This window comes from Euwallacea fornicatus, chromosome 30, assembly GCF_040115645.1.
Source record: "Euwallacea fornicatus isolate EFF26 chromosome 30, ASM4011564v1, whole genome shotgun sequence".
Classification (NCBI taxonomy): Eukaryota; Metazoa; Arthropoda; class Insecta; order Coleoptera; family Curculionidae; genus Euwallacea; species Euwallacea fornicatus.
In genome coordinates, this window is record NC_089570.1 from 897,574 (window position 1) to 913,075 (window position 15,502).

Below are 15,502 nucleotides of genomic sequence, written 5' to 3' on the forward strand. Positions count from 1 at the left end.
CAAATCCTTATCTTAGGGTTACGTGGAAAATTCCTGGCGACGAAGCCGCCCTTTAGATTTCAAGAGAGAAGGCTCAGAGAGGATGTCTGCAGCTCAGAAAATACAACGAAATTTTAGTAACAGAGAGTTATCGATAAAGCGAAGCACATGCCAATTTATTTTGCGTTAGATTCTTTTTAATTTATCAAAAGCAGAACTTGAAGAGTTGCTGGAACAGGAACATGGAAAGTGGAAAGAAATTTCATAATACATGAATTTGGAAAAACACGTTGTGGAGAACTGATGCTTTTTAATAAGGAGGTTTTGGAAACAAAAGAATAACGCTTCAGTTCCCAGTATTAAGGATGCCTGCGCGTTTCCTCCCGTTCCGTTCGCGAAAAATATCGAATTTTGAGTGATAACGAGGACAAAATATGGAAAAGTTTGTGCGGTTACGAAGGTTAATTTCATGGAAACTTAATGAGTGCTCCTACGAGGTTGTGTCCAAATAGAAACAGGTAAAATCTCTTTTTTAATATTAGATTCATATTGACAATGTCGGGAATATTGAGTCGTTGATGCTCGGGTGTCCGTGGTCGCACAGCGAACAAGCGACATCGACAAAATGTCAGTCACGGACATGTGACCGAGTAGTGCCATCCTCAGTAGAGCGATGCCAAATATTAATGTATTGTTATGCTAATTTTGATATAACCATTTCAAATTTTTCGGGTTTTTGACTTTTGACTAGGAGTACAAACTAGCCATGTCGCGTATATTACCAAAAAAAAATGGTAATGTTCATAGAGGAAACAGAAGGGTACGTAAATGTTTTCATTCAGAGCCAAAATCTGATTATTCTGATATCGCACAGAAAAGAAACGGAACAAAACCACATCACAGGTAAATCATTCGACTAGGTCCAAATATCCGCGGACATTATTCGTTCCTCCACCTGTTGTGTGTTGTAACTAAGAAGAATGACTTTCAATTATCAATATAAGTGGTAGTGCTATTTTTAGTTCAGTATAACTTCCTAGTAGTGGGGAAAAACCCAACGTTTATAGTTGTTAAACAATGAAGCGATATATGGTATAAGCACGATGACGGCCATGCGGTCAGGCGAAGACATTGGAAAGCGAACCGACGTCATCGGTCATGAGGTTTTTGCGGTGACGTCACCAATCGTGTAGAGAGTTCCTGCGAGATGCAAAGAAGATATAGATGGTATGGGGAGCGTTGTTAAAGTATTCTATAAATAGATGTCATTAAATTGCCAAGACGTGAGTGAGAACGGTATAATATTATGCAAATCATCTTATGAGCACAAAATGTATTTGGCAACTCTACCACGCATTGTGGTTCAATGTAATAACTTGACACATTTTAGTCTTGAATTCTTTCCGCACAGCAAATTTTTCGCTCCCTTGCTCTTATAATTAAATATGTTGCATTTTATGATTTTTTTTCCTTTTACTAAGCAGTAAAAACTAGAATAAACGACAAAATTCAGCATTAACACATAGACCTAGTGACTCCGCAATTTCATAGCGTGTGGTGCCATCCAGACTTCACCGATTTAATATTCCAGAGGTCTGAACTTCATGGCGTGCGGCGCCGTATTTCTTATTATTTCAAGTAATGATACATCACTCCTTTTTGTATAGTTCCATTAATTGAGTAAAATTCATCAAAATCAACAATTTCGTCAACCACCCCTAAAATAATCCGAAAGTAAAAGTATTTTTTAAAACTTTCCCCATTCCGAAATATATCCAGTAATACGTGGTGAGTCACTCTTATTCAACCAAAAATAGATCCAAATCAACAAGTGTCAAAGGGACGTAATTGGGGGGAGGTTCTGAGTCATTGCCGCCCGCAATGTCCGGGAATCCAGGGACTTTTCCAGGTCGACGGGCCGGCTCCTGCCTCGTATGACTCATACAATGCAAGAAACTGAGACGTTAAAATCTAAATTGAAAACCTGCCACGAGTTGAATAATGTTAAATTATGCTGGACAAGTTGGGAATTCCTTAAAGGTTATTGTATGTAAATGTCATTTCTTAAATTCCGAAAAAGACACGTTTAAATAGTTCTGCAAATTGCTGCAGTTACCAATAAATTACTTGTTGGGGAATACAGAAGCTGACCTAGGCAGACGATGGTCAAGTTCAAGGTTATTTTTGTCGTATGTAAGCGCATATTAGTAATTATTTAAAAGAACAAACGTCTAATGAACTATCGACCATGGATCACCCTGTATAAAATCAGTCAGAGAGATATGCAATGTGTTCTGCGAGAAACGGAAATGGGGATTTCCCTACGCACGAATTCACAAAATGGGGAAATTATGCCTTGTGTAAATGGTGTCACGCAATTCTTTATGATTGAGAGAATTTTTACAATTAAATTGTCAGAGAATCGGCTTCGGTATTCGATTGCCCCTTTAGCAGCTTTATTAGAAAAAGCTTTTGGAGATTTATTGAAGATAATTAAGGGATAAATAAAAATGAAACTAAGGAAGAGCAAAATAATTAACTTTATTATGGACTAAAACAGAAAAAATATGCACATTTAAAATGGTGCGAGAAAAAAAATCCAGACACTACTTTATTATTATAATTTGCTTGATCCGTAAGTCACGGCAACTGGAAGATTTCCAGGGCTCAAATTTTAAAAATAGGTTTCCTCTTACTGCTCTATATAAATAAATATTTTTGTCAAACGAATCATTTGATCACAGATATTCAAAAACCAGCTGGACCGAAAAATTCGACACAGAGAACGTAAAGACGGGGCAGAAAACTTTCGGTACTTCTAAGGAGTTGATGGTGGAAAAGAAACACAACTGGAATTAAAAAAAAACTAAACATTTCGCTTTATTGTCGTTATCAGCGTGTATTGCTCGCATCCTTGGCTGATTTTGCTTCGAGAATGATGTTAGTTTTTGATGTATTGGTGTGGTGACATGTTGCGCTATTAAAAACTGGTTACAGCGAGTTTGTCCAAATTTAAGGACACAATTTCACCGCTTTAACCCATTTCATTTCTACGTCTTTTTTAATACAAAAAAAAAAGATTTAATTGAATACAGTTTTATAGATTACTGCTTATGAACTGGTAAAATTCCACTAAAGTGAAAAAACTTCGCAACTATCTCCTTAAGAATCGAGTCACTCAGGACTGCGCTAAATGGGAACAATTGCTGTGTTTGGTGTAACTCTTAATGGAGTAGTTTTAATTATTCGGAATTACTTATCTAACACTTTTACAATCATTCTTATAACGTTGTAGAACAATTAATAAAGTCGCTAAATGCTATAAAAGTGCAAAGCTTTTACAAAAAAAAACTTCAAATGAGCAAACGAATGTACAAGGAAGTGGCTAGATTAAATGTTTACATAAAACAAAAGGTATTAAACGTCTGTTTTCAGTGTTTAGGCATTGGTTTCCAAATTAATTCCATTCAATAATCCGTCGACAATCGAAACTTAAATATTGAAGCGGCCCCTCGTAAAAATGACATGCGTAAAGCAATATCAATTTTAATAAAACAGCGCATGTTACTTAGAGAAAAATGTTTGTGAGGTTAGATCTGCAATTTGTATGTTTCATAGCGCCCTCACCGGGGTTCAAATTCCGATGTGATCGCCGCTAGGAGGAACGTCACTGTCATAGTCAAAATTTCATTGTCCTCCATATTTGTTCAAGTTTCCTATCGCCCTCAGTGGTAGGGAAAATTGCGAGAAAAGGTGTATTTTTTTGCTTTAAGCATCAGCTGCCCGAAGCGCCTCATAAACTGTAATTTTAGCAAAGAAAGAGCGCCTTAGTGATGTCTCATAGCATGTATAGGGCGCTTGCAGCAATGTAACGTAACAGTTAAAGCAGCCTTCAGACATGTTGCAAACGCCTTATGCTTAAAAATACACCTGTAGTTATTTTCAATGCCTTTTAAATATTTTAAAATGGCATCGATTTTATTCGGAGTTTATACTCTTGACAACTGTTTTCGATACGTCTTTACATTATTCCGCCTCAAAGACTTGTTTTTCGTCTCCCCAACGCGTCCACTCGCTTGGACATAATTTGTGCTCCAGTGTTTTTTAGCTTTGTCCGAAAGCACACACCCATTCGGGTTTGGCCAGGAAACAAAGAAAGGAAAAAATAAACGAGGGAAACATGCGTGGGCGTCGGGTTAGCCCATTGTGGAAACTTCGACTTTTTCAAATTATAGAGTTCAGTTGAGCATATTTTTTTTGCGAATGAGCATTCAAGGTCAAGTAAAGATAAGTGATTTTGTTGTAAGACTGGCTGTCAAACCACAGATATTGACTTTTGTTGGTTAATTTCCTGAATGTAGGCCCCGCGTGGGATAGGCCATTTTGACGTAATACCCCGAGGAACGTCCTATTCCAAAGAGTACGGAATCGGGCTCCAAATTTTAATGAAACACGTCACGCTCAGTTGTCCAGTAACGTTTTTCTTTCAAAAATTTTGTAAACATACATTCTTTACGCCTAAAGACACTGTTTCGTTTAAAATTCTAGTGATTCAGTTTAACTCCACTGTTGTATGCTTAACGAATGCTTAATTGTTCATTGCAACACCGTGCAGGCAGGCCCGTTTACCACTTTATATTTCTAAAAGATAAAAGAACTGAGCGACGTGTCGGTTGCATAGTAGTGTAATTGGTTGCAAAATATCACAATGTTATCCTCTACGTATAAAGCCTTATAAAAATACTGAAAAAAACTCTATATGGCTTATTCCTACCCTAAAACTACTATTATAAATGTGAGAAACATTAAAGAGTTTTCGATTTTATTGGTTATAATTAATAAATGCAGTCAACACAAGACTTAAAAACGAGAAGTATTTTGATTCGAAGTTTAGAGATAAAAGAATCCTAATCAAGGTTGAAGTGCGCTCATTTTTAAATACTTAAATACGATATCCTAGAGTACTATTCCTTTTAAATCAGTCTAACAACAGGAAACGGTTATACCATACCGAAACCTTCGGTTCCTTCACTGATGGCCAGAAGCAGAGCTTTTTCGAAGTGCTCGTAAGAGTCGTAGTCTGGCAGGCAAAGTTGATTAAAACTGAAACAAAAATTAAAATTTGACAAAACGTTAAAATAGGAATTTCTCCAAACTTACCACGTATGCGCAGTGGGTAAATTCCCGAAAGTGGGAGCTGCAGTAATTTGAAATCTTGGGGTCAATTCTGCGAATCCTCCTGCAGGTAATTGCGAGCACCCAGTAACAAACTGTAGCAAACGGGCGATTTCCTCTTGGGTAAAATTACCGACAGCCGCCCAAAACCAACCGACCACTCGTCTAAACTCGGACGAATCTCCGTTTAGAACGTGATGAGCACGCAAGTCGGCTGAACTGTACTGGCCAGTTCCGCAGAGCAATAGCTGAAAGGCCCGTTGGGAAATTAGCTTTAATTAAAATTTCACGGTAATTTACTTACTTCCAATTCGTTTTCGTCAAAAATACTGAGCAAATTGTCGGGGATCAACTCATTAAGACCTTTGAGGAAAGCTTCTAGTTCGTCTTTGACCTTGGTGGCCAACTTGTATTGCGCCAAAGCGTCTAAGTACTGCAGCTTTGTGCAGTCTTTGACTCGAATTTTTGTTCCGTTGGGCACCAGTTCGACCTGCAGTTGTACGCGTTTATAAACAATAAAGGAAAACCTGTTTGTAGTACCGCTCTGTCCAACTGCCCAGTATGGTCGTATTCTTCTTCAACAAAATAGACCTCAGTCTCGATTTCGTCTATATTGTTTTCTAATAGATACTTAATTTTTGTTAAGTAGAGATCTGGATCATCTTGTTCAAAATACTGAAAAACAATAGTAAATCAAAAAAGCAATAAAGCGTGAGACCTAAAAATACCTTGTAATGAACCCGAAGACCAATGACTTGAGCCAAAAATGATCTCGTAAATCTTGCTCGCACTAGTTGCCTGTAGGACCCTCCCAAGGCAGTTTCATAAAGACATTTGCCAACCACTGCGTAAAGAAAAGAATGTTTTTTTTTCTTTGACAAAGAATAAATAAATATGGAGCACCTTTTCCAGCAAATTCGTAATGCTTCAGTTTCAAACTGGGAGGTCTATTGGGGTTGGGATGCACTAGCGATTGCTGCCCTTCGTGAAAACTGCAAAATAACCCGTGTTTAGCGTCGAAGAGTTGAGCGCAGATGAGCTCGAACCATTCTCGTCGTAATCCTCCCCAATCAATTCCTGCAAGCAATAGAAACAGGCTGTAAAATGCTCGTTAATTCTTATTCATCACATAAAGAAACCCTTTGCCATTTTATCACCGTCACATAACATTAATCATTCTATGTGTGTATAATACTACCTTGTTCTCCCGAAAACGTAATTTCAAAATTCTTGCACCAGTCCGAGACTGAGAAGTTCTTGGTGGACTTCATACTGCTTTCCAGCAATTTATCCCTTTTCACTTCCATCGCTAGCTTTTCACGATAGTGTTTCTGGTGATATTTTCTCACTTCGTGATAGAAAAAATCTTGTTTGTCCTGCAATACTTCCGTGTAGATTTGACATAACTAGTGGGGTTGGAATTTCTCACTTTGAAAGTTTCGGATCCTCCCATATTCTTGAGGAGGAATTGCGCGAAAGTTGCAGCTATAACGTTTCGCTCCTTAGAGATCAACTCGACGCGTGGTTGGCAACCGTCGTCAATTAAAAATGAATCATTGCCTTTGTCGGTTAGTTTAAGAGTCTCCGATTGAAATATGAACTAAAAAAGATGTGTAAGTCACGGAAAATGATTGCTTAACGGAGTAGTACTTTAGTCGACGGGCATAACCTAAAAGTGAATAGTCTCTTTGGTATAAATCTTAGAATCAGCTCTTTGACTATCAGTTGCTTCGGAGATACGTAACACAGCACCTTTTTGGGCTTAACTAGTAAGTCGCCTTTGACGCTGATCAGTTTCGCGTCGTAGCAGATATTGTGGCTTTTTATCGCCACGTTTTTTTGGACTAAAGTTGAATCCACACCTAGACCACCATTAATAATCTCAAATCGGAATTATTACACAAACTTACTGTTTAAAACGATAATGTCGAAGTCCCCATTATGAAGCTCCATCCCATTGTACTTTATCGTGGCATGGTAACATCCTTCTTTGGCAAATTTCAACTGAACGCTCACTCTATTTGTGTTCCAGTCATAGTCTAAAGTTACCGAATAGTTGTCCTCGCAATCCATTATACTATTTTGTGAAGCGGCTCCTAAAGGAGCTATCTGAACTAAATAACCCTGAAATAGCGGGTTGACGAGTCGTTGTATAGTTTGGGGATAGATCCACGTACCTCTGTGGGGGTACGATCGGAATCATATTTACAAATATTGCCATATTCATCTCTCGGCTCGATGTATAAGAGATGAGCCACGCTGGCTGTACAAACTACAGTGCTACAGTGTCTGATCACTACAGTGCGTTGCGCGTACGCTGGCCCCGCCACGAACGCTGTAAAAAAAGGGCTTCCTGCCACATGATGGTTGTTCACCATGACCGAAACCCTATAAAGCATTACCTACAATTTCATTTTCCGTGGAGCTGAATTTGCTTACCGGTATTGGCCAGCATGGCGGACGGTAAACATGACTTTAGCCACATTTGCGCTATTAGGGTCAGTCGGGGACCCCAGTTCTGTTATTACATTCAACTAAATGGGGAGCAATGAATTATTGATTGATAATTGAAAACACAGAAGAAATTAACCGACCTTTCTGGTACCCCCAGTAATATCTACATTAAAATTGTCAGTATCACAGATCGGATAAGGCTGCCCATTGCGTTGATAAAAGTTCACAGTGAAGCACGTGGTTTGACCTACCGGGTGCGGCAAATTCCACTTGAAATGCACCTTCAAGGAGACATTTAATGAGAGAAAATCAATAATTAAGTAGAAAACACAAAAACCTTGCAGTTAGATGGATGGAGGTACTTTCCAGTGACATACTGCAATAAGGTATGCTTGGCTTCCGGAGCTAAGGACGGCTGCGTCATGGCTGCTAGTGTGACCAGTCCAGCTACAGATACTGAAACCACCAACATGCCACCTAGAAACACCCCTCAATCAATGAAGATTTGAATAAACACTCCGTTACGGAATACCCCATGTCCAAGCGTCCTGATGGTTGCTGCTCTTCACCACCTCCGACCACAGATCAGCCTTCAATCTGTCCAGGTCCCCTTTGGAGGTCGGCAACGATTGCCGGACTGCCGACCAATCGCCTACGTCTTTGTTGAAGACCTGCTTAGCCTTGTTATCCTCCAGCCAATAAGCGTCCTCCAATCGGGTCACTCCAACTGCTAACAACCTGGCCAAGTAGCCTTGCAGGCCATGCCTGGCCAACCAGTGGCGCAACACCAAGCGCTGTTGCAGGGCAGCAGCTGCTTCGCGAAGACGCTGCTCATCGGGGGCTGGGAGTTCCGGCAGCTCTTCGGGTTGGGCAGCAAGGGATATACCTGGTAAAAACGGAGTGGTACAAGTTATATTTAGCCGATGATAATTTGAGCGCCGGTAATTAGGCCATCTCACTCCTAGGGCAGACGTTTGGGAAAACTGGAATGAGAGCTTTCTCTGAACTTGAGCGCCCATGACGCGAGGATGGCGATTTTCTAATGGTTTAGTTGGCTAGAATTTCTAGTCTGAATGTTTGCCATCTGTTCGGCGAAGTTTAAGGGAAAATGCGAGCCCTAAACTTGGCAGAGAAGCTTGTATATATAAACTTTGTCCCAGTTTCGGTTAATTGCTGGCACGGTCTTGATTCGCGCAGAACAAACCAGTTGTTACATGAGGAACGTTCATAAATCGTGCTGCGACAAGGCAGGATACATTTACCTCCCAGGAAATGAGAACGAAACGAAAGGGTGTAAACGGCAACTTAAAATGTATCATAATATATCATATTTCGCATTGGAAGTCGGCCGAAATTCTCGCTTTGCCCAGACGCAGCAAGTTGCGACAATTACAGCATAATGGAAAATGTACGGTTCAAATTGAATGAAACCTTGACAAGGTAGCAATTATCCGTTATAATCCCAAAACACGCGCTACGTGACACTGCAGAATAATTCGATATTTCGAAACAAAAATGGAACATGCCACCGCTGACCTCATTAATAGTCAGTGTTGGCACAAGGAAAGTTCACTTGCCCCATCCATTATGGATAGTAACAACAAATCCAGAACTTATCGATCCTAGACATGCCGTTTTCTCCATCGATTCTCGATTATATTTGTAAATAATTAATAATCGGGTGTTCCTAAGACACTTACCAGAAGACACACTGTTGGACGGGTGCATGGTCATTCCGATTGAGCATATTTCGTTTTCGTCGTCGAAAATGCCGGACATGATTCTCGGTACTTACAACTATCTGATATGGTAATTTCTAATGGACGATTTGTGTGATATAAGAACTATTTCTTGTACTAATCGATTTCATCACAAAAACAGATTTTTTGAAATCAGCTTCGCGCTGTACCCCACGGGAAAAAGGCTTTGATGACCTGCTTATTCGTTACAGCCTAAAAATCATCCAGGGGAAAAAATTGTGCGCCCATGCAGAGATTTATGAATGCTGGAATTTCAGCGCCACTCTGGGAATTGCTCTGAAGTGGTGTTTGGCTTAGGCAGAGAGGCACAAGAAGTATAGAGAATTTCCACAAACGCCGGATTCCTTGGATTATTAATTAAACCTGCCCCAAGGGAAACACTATAAAGCTGCATTCACTTGAAACTGAAGTTGGGAATACACTGGAAATCAATGAGCAATCATTACTCTTACATGAGTAATGATAACAAATGAGCAAGGTCAGAAGGGAAATTAATATTCCTGGCTTCAACATCGCATTTTAAGTGATCCATTACTTCCATTAGGTCCTCGATTAAGTCAAACTCCGAGCCAAAAAGGGATATGGATTTTTCGATAATGGACTGAGGAAGTTGATAAATGGCCACGAAGATTGATCGTTGGTCAATGAATTTTAATGCGAATTAATAATGTTTAAAGAAGATACACGAAAAAAACTTTTTTAAACAATTTGGAGAATAAGGGAAACTTTTTGAAGTGGAGCGGTTGAACTTTTCGGAAGAAACCGCGGTAGACACGCGCGCTTCGGACAGGGCTCCGGATCTGGCCAGTCGTCGGGACGCCGTGGCAAAGACTGCTGCAGCCCCGGGGTCTTCCAACAATGGATACGCGACGCAGTGACGTCATACATTTCCACGTTGCAGAACGACGAAGCGAAGACCCCTGCTGGGTGTTAGGCTAATGGGCCACTTAGAGCTTTACCTCTAATCGCTCTAATTGTCCAACTGAGGCAGGGTTAATAAATGGCTGTTACGTGATAAGGGGTGATTGTGCTTTTAAAATTAATAATTTTGAGTCCCTTAGGAATCGGGCAAAACAAACACGAATCTTTTGAGTTTTGATTTGCGGAATATGGACTGAATACAAATGAGTCCGAATGGGAGTGAAGGTGCTGAAACTTGAAAAATTGAAACAGTCAATTTACCCTAATGGGATGCTTCTGAAACTTCCGGTTTTATGTTGAAGGGAATATTGCCCTTTTTAGGGTATTTGCAGCTCGCTACTTTGCAGTCCTCGCTATCACTCAAGCCGGGAATTTAAACCTCGCTGCAGAAATAAACAGGAAGATGGATTAGGTTCACTCTAAGTGGAGGTGTCTAAATATCTATTAAAGAGCACTCAAAAAATTCTGTTTGCAGATTTTAATAACATTGAGGGAAAATCTGATGGTTGGATCTATAAAGGTGCATTTAAAAGCTCACAACATTGGATGTGAAATTGCCACTGAGTCGCCGTTGGGCTGCCATCAATGATTAACTAATTTTACGTTAACACTCGTAGCAAATCCACAGGATGGCGTGGTCGTCGAATACCTTGCGAATCACCCTGTATATGAGCATTGGGAATTGGGTACCCTTGTAACATCAGGACATTTATTGCGGAAGTGAAAGTTTGGGAAATTCAGGCTTAAGAGACCCATGAGTTAGCAATTCTCAGCCTTTAAATATATTGTATTTGAATTGGGTGGATTGATAATAGTCCTCAACTGTAACTCGAGGTTTACTATAGGCATTTAAAACTCATAGGTAGCTATAAAAACTCAAAGGAATAATTTTTGAATATGAGTTCACACTCAAAAATTAATTCATATATCCCAATTTCCATTCACTCAGGAGGTGTACTACAGTTTATTCCTCCTCCTTGCCTAATATTACACAATTAAAAAAACCATTTTCTGTTTTAAATAAAATTCTTGCATGTGTTTATTCCACTCAAAATCTCCCTCTTTTATCGATTTTCGCCCACCTCTGTACATATTAATCTTTTACCTTACAAAGATAATCACTCAACTATGCTCAGATCTTGGCATGATTTATTTGTTTTAATCTTAGATAAAATAACCCACCAATACTTACCTAACAAAGGACTCCTGGACTGCTATATAGCTGTCAGCTAATGAATATAAGTACTGGTGCTTGGGCACTTGCACTTCACACATTTAAATATTATTATCAATCAATAAAGTTGTGGATTGATTGATTAATTGTTATGTTTCAATAACTTAAAAAAGATAAGGAAGTGAAGCTATTATTGTGGTGGTTTTTGGCATACATTAAATGCTACTTAATTAGCTGAATTAATTTGAAGGAGACAAAAAGAAACGTGTCTGGGTTCCCAACTTGCATTGTCCCTGTTCAATTGTTGCTTTGTGCTCCTACATTCCTGAGTGACCCTTAAGTGTATTGGAGTTAAATGTTTGTTTAAACACAAAATAAACTTATCATAATTCGAAAGGAAAGCTTACCGTTTCCTCTGAAAGCGACAACGTGCCTTTCCAGCCCGAACTCTTTAAGCCACTTTAGCACATACTGTTCTAGAGACTCTTTCACGTTTTTGGACAAAGAAGCTCGAAAACTAAAATAGATTGTGGGGATAAAAATAATAAATGAAATTGCTAACAATTTGACTTTGGCACTGTTCTGCATAATAATAATTACTGTGGTGTTTACATTTTAAAAACGCGAATAATGGGATGATTCTTGTCAGGAAACTTATGTGAAAATAATCAAAGAACAGCTGATTTTGATTGATTAGTGTTTTTGAAAGGAATCAATAATTAATAACTGTCGCGACATCTGTTGATGAAAGTTGATAATATTACAATTTGATTTAAAATGTCTATTGTTCTCCATCTGGTAATGGGAGTTTTTATACAATTTACATTAGAGGGCGCAGAAATACCACTGATTAAAATTGAACGATCTAATGTTTGAGGTTTTGTTATCATTTAAAATATAATTTCTTATTTATGCTTTGTATTTAAAATTGTTAAGTAATTAGAAGATATAATAAAAAAATTCGTCATAAGTTTCAGGTTTTAAATGCCTCAGACAAAGTTCTTTTAACAGTAGCATTTCGGAGTCCAAAATCTAGTAGATAGTCGCTCTATCAAGGGGGCTTTTATTGGCCCCAAATTCAAAATACATTCTAATTCAATTGCATTTGGTAAGTTCTTTAATCAACCTTCCTTATCTACTTTAATGCTGCTTGGGTCAGATCTTAATTCTACAAGATTTCTGTTTTGCCATTAACCATAGCCTTTATGCATGTTATCAAAAATGATTTTCATTAAATCTACATGAATTCTAATGGGTAGCGTGCATACAAAGCTCCAACTGTATATTTTTACCTAAATATATTAACACTTTTCAACTTTTATTTTATCTTAATTTTAATATAAAGTATGATTAAAAGAATTTTCAAGTTGTCTCTCCTCCCTGATCTTCGTCTGCAATAACAGACATTCAAGCACTCCGATTCTAACGTCCATGTCAACAATTTCAGCCTTAACCTTTACTATGGTTTTCTTGATGTTCACTAGAGGAGCTAAACAGAACAAAAACACATAATCACCCTTACTTTTTGTTGTGTAAGAACATACTTCCGTCAGTCATGGAGCTTCCACGTTCTTCCATTTGCTGCTTTATAGATTCCACTTTGTCATTTAGGTTGTTGAGCTCCCGGTTTCTCTCAGCAACCCCTGTGCTAATGCTTCGATATTTCTCTTTGATTTTTGATAATTGATCTTGCAAAGTCCTTATTTTTATATAGAAAAATGTCAATCATACTCGTTTTATTTTAAATATACATTATTTACCTGTAATTGTCTAAAACAGTTTCCAGTTCTCTATTTAAGTACTTCTCTCTGTTCCCAATTTTGTCTAATGTGGAGCTGATTTCTTTATGCAACTTTTCCAGTTGGGTTTTGGTGGGTGTTAAAGTCTCATCTATGCTATTTTTGTAATTTCTCATTTGTTCCAGATGGGACCTAAAACCACATTTTAATTACCAATTTTCTCAATCAATCCAAAAATACTACCTCCAATCCCTGTTTTCATTCTTAATTGTAACTTTCAGTAGAGGGAGAACCTTTTCTACCTCCAATTTCCAACTCTCTTCATCAATGTTACTTTTTAAGTCAATTTGGTGTAATTCACTTTTTCTCTAAATCTCATTTTCATGTACTATTGACTAACAACATGAACACACAAACTTACTGGCTTGATATTATCTAATTGAAATATATTTTCATCATCAGAATCATCAGAATAAGCTGCAATCATCTCTTCCTCAACTCTGTCTAAATTAAGTTCAGATTCATCATCAATAATTTCAGTTTCTTGCTCCTTTTCTTCAGGTGGATTCGGCCTGAATTAACACATATTCTAGTATGAGTGACTTGGAGGAGATTCAAAAGAAACTGGTCAGTTTTTGCGAAATACTACCCCAGCATGTCGAAACATGGAAGGATGCTTTAGCAGCTATGCAAGACCCTTTAAGGGCCTTATGCAACTTTTGCGAACAATTGCGTGCGGTGGAAGAGGCTCATATAATGTATATAGAAAATTTTGAAATCATCCAGAGAGACTTGCAAGTAAAAATATTAGGTGTATATCCACCTCAAGAAGGGAACTAAATAGTTGCTTTACAAGAACAAATTGTAGGTCATATAGAAGAGGAATTAGAGGCTTTAAAACCCTGCTTAGGGAGATTTAATAAATGCAATCACGACTTAAAAAATAAATTGGCAAGCCTGGAAAGGGCCACAATAGATTTAGATTGGGATTTGAAATCTCCACTTTTACAGGGCAGCCCCATCCAGCCACCCCTAGCCAAATTATTGCAAATGGCATATGAGTTTTGGATATTCTTCTCAGAAGCTTCAAAGGATATAAATAATAAGCTGAAAACAATTAATGTTAGGGATGAAAAGTCGATGGATGAGTGCCAAAAGGCCTTAAATGTGAATTTAGTAGATAATAATAAAGTGTATCCTCTTTTGGCAATAACCCAGTATGTAATAAATGAAAAGGCTGTGGTGTGAATCAGATATGTCTTACATTTGAAACTTCAGGTTTTGCTTTGTGATGGCAACATTGGCTAGAAAATCCAGAACCTCAATAACCTGCTCCCCCAATCCTTGTTTCAATTTATTCGCAGAGAAACCTACTTGCATTCCCTTCAAAATTTCCTTTATAAAGTCTGATTTATTTCACTCAAAGATTGCATTACCATTTCCTTTACTGTACTCAAAATGGTATCGATAGTAGTGTTTGGATCATCAAATTCTTGAGGAGTAGAAAATTGTTTACCAGCTTTCCTAATCAGCCACGCCGCTAGTATAGTGAAGAGGTAGAACTGTTCTCCACTGTTTTTTGTTACCACAAAGTAATATCTATTAAACATAAAATGAAAATTATGGAGTGAAAGGATAGATAGGTGAAAAATGTAATATTTCTATTGCATTTTACGTACTTGTGTATGGGTTTGAGTTTTATTTCACTCAAAAAGTCCACTTCGTAGTTGAGTAATTTGAGTTTGTCGAGCAAGTACTCCATTGCTACAAATGCAGTGAAAGTGTTTTCTTGTTCTTTTTCTGAGAATATTTTAGGTCCAATACGAATCATTTTTACAGATTTTTAAGTCGTGAACTTTTTGGATTTTGTAGAATAATTGAAGCTAAAGGTTCGTAGATCAATTGATTAATTTTCATTGTTTGTATCGTAATTTTGAAATTTGGCGGATAAAATCACATGACTGTCACTGACTATTTAATTAGTGTAGAATGAATGTATCCTAGTCATTCTTTATTCGGCGGTGATAGAGAAGGATGAAACCATTCTTGGTTTACGTCAAAAGTGACGGACGTCTAACCTCGAAAATGGATTTTAAACATAACCTCAATCTTTGTTTTGATTTCATTAAATTAAAATATGAAATGTGATTTTCAAAACTGGATCTAAATATAAAAGAACTTCAAAATGAACAACTTTTACGCAATATTGGATTGTGCACCGAATGCAACTGCTGCAGAAATCAAGAGAAACTACCAACGTTTGGTCAAAAAACATCACCCAGATAAAGGAGCACAGACAA

The 15,502-nt window shown here is 38.0% G+C and overlaps 3 protein-coding genes across 6 annotated transcripts; 1 reads left to right on the forward strand and 2 right to left on the reverse strand.

Moving 5' to 3' along the window:
* Positions 1–2,834: 2,834 nt before the first annotated feature.
* Positions 2,835–12,160, reverse strand: LOC136347899 (apoptosis-resistant E3 ubiquitin protein ligase 1-like). Of its 3 annotated transcripts, none has more exons than XM_066298307.1 (16): positions 11,871–12,160; positions 8,141–8,494; positions 7,946–8,085; positions 7,749–7,889; positions 7,594–7,688; positions 7,332–7,542; positions 7,065–7,278; positions 6,805–7,016; positions 6,584–6,754; positions 6,353–6,530; positions 6,058–6,231; positions 5,883–5,998; positions 5,695–5,829; positions 5,459–5,644; positions 5,140–5,402; positions 2,835–5,082 (listed from the first exon to the last, which is right to left on the reverse strand). In XM_066298307.1, the coding sequence occupies exons 1-16, from the start codon at positions 12,049–12,051 to the stop codon at positions 4,980–4,982; spliced, it is 2,874 nt and encodes a 957-aa protein (XP_066154404.1). In that variant the 5' UTR covers positions 12,052–12,160; the 3' UTR covers positions 2,835–4,979. The 3 variants fall into 3 exon arrangements, with proteins under 3 accessions (XP_066154404.1, XP_066154406.1, XP_066154405.1); XM_066298309.1 differs by having other exon boundaries at positions 5,140–5,410; positions 5,458–5,644; positions 11,871–11,980; XM_066298308.1 differs by lacking the exon at positions 11,871–12,160 and adding an exon at positions 9,309–11,464 and having other exon boundaries at positions 5,140–5,410; positions 5,458–5,644.
* Positions 12,161–12,358: 198 nt separating this feature from the next.
* LOC136347915 (uncharacterized) lies at positions 12,359–14,454 on the forward strand. 2 transcript variants are annotated; one of them, XM_066298335.1, is made up of 3 exons: positions 12,359–12,571; positions 13,796–14,013; positions 14,071–14,454. In XM_066298335.1, exons 2-3 carry the CDS (start codon positions 13,797–13,799, stop codon positions 14,448–14,450), a joined length of 597 nt encoding a protein of 198 aa, XP_066154432.1. In that variant the 5' UTR covers positions 12,359–12,571; position 13,796; the 3' UTR covers positions 14,451–14,454. The 2 variants fall into 2 exon arrangements, with proteins under 2 accessions (XP_066154432.1, XP_066154431.1); XM_066298334.1 differs by having other exon boundaries at positions 12,361–12,571; positions 13,764–14,013.
* IFT57 (intraflagellar transport 57) lies at positions 12,624–15,033 on the reverse strand. The gene is made up of 8 exons (XM_066298328.1): positions 14,882–15,033; positions 14,639–14,801; positions 14,467–14,585; positions 13,624–13,774; positions 13,446–13,570; positions 13,224–13,394; positions 13,008–13,162; positions 12,624–12,952 (listed from the first exon to the last, which is right to left on the reverse strand). The coding sequence occupies exons 1-8, from the start codon at positions 15,031–15,033 to the stop codon at positions 12,798–12,800; spliced, it is 1,191 nt and encodes a 396-aa protein (XP_066154425.1). The 3' UTR covers positions 12,624–12,797.
* Positions 15,034–15,502: the final 469 nt, after the last annotated feature.

Excerpts from the sequence above, each read along its gene's own strand:
- LOC136347915 (XM_066298335.1), top strand. The coding sequence starts at position 13,797 with ATGAGTGACTTGGAGGAGATTCAAAAGAAACTGGTCAGTTTTTGCGAA. Across the intron at positions 14,014-14,070 it reads CTTGCAAGTAAAAATATTAG|GTCATATAGAAGAGGAATTA; the intron begins GTGTATATCCAC and ends AACAAATTGTAG.
- LOC136347899 (XM_066298307.1), bottom strand. The coding sequence starts at position 12,051 with ATGCAGAACAGTGCCAAAGTCAAATTGTTAGCAATTTCATTTATTATT. Across the intron at positions 8,495-11,870 it reads TGTCGCTTTCAGAGGAAACG|GTATATCCCTTGCTGCCCAA; the intron begins GTAAGCTTTCCT and ends CGTTTTTACCAG. Across the intron at positions 5,999-6,057 it reads TTACGAATTTGCTGGAAAAG|TGGTTGGCAAATGTCTTTAT; the intron begins GTGCTCCATATT and ends TTCTTTACGCAG.
- IFT57 (XM_066298328.1), bottom strand. The coding sequence starts at position 15,033 with ATGATTCGTATTGGACCTAAAATATTCTCAGAAAAAGAACAAGAAAAC. Across the intron at positions 13,163-13,223 it reads ACTGTTTTAGACAATTACAG|GACTTTGCAAGATCAATTAT; the intron begins GTAAATAATGTA and ends TATAAAAATAAG. Across the intron at positions 12,953-13,007 it reads AAGCTCCATGACTGACGGAA|CTCCTCTAGTGAACATCAAG; the intron begins GTATGTTCTTAC and ends TGTTCTGTTTAG.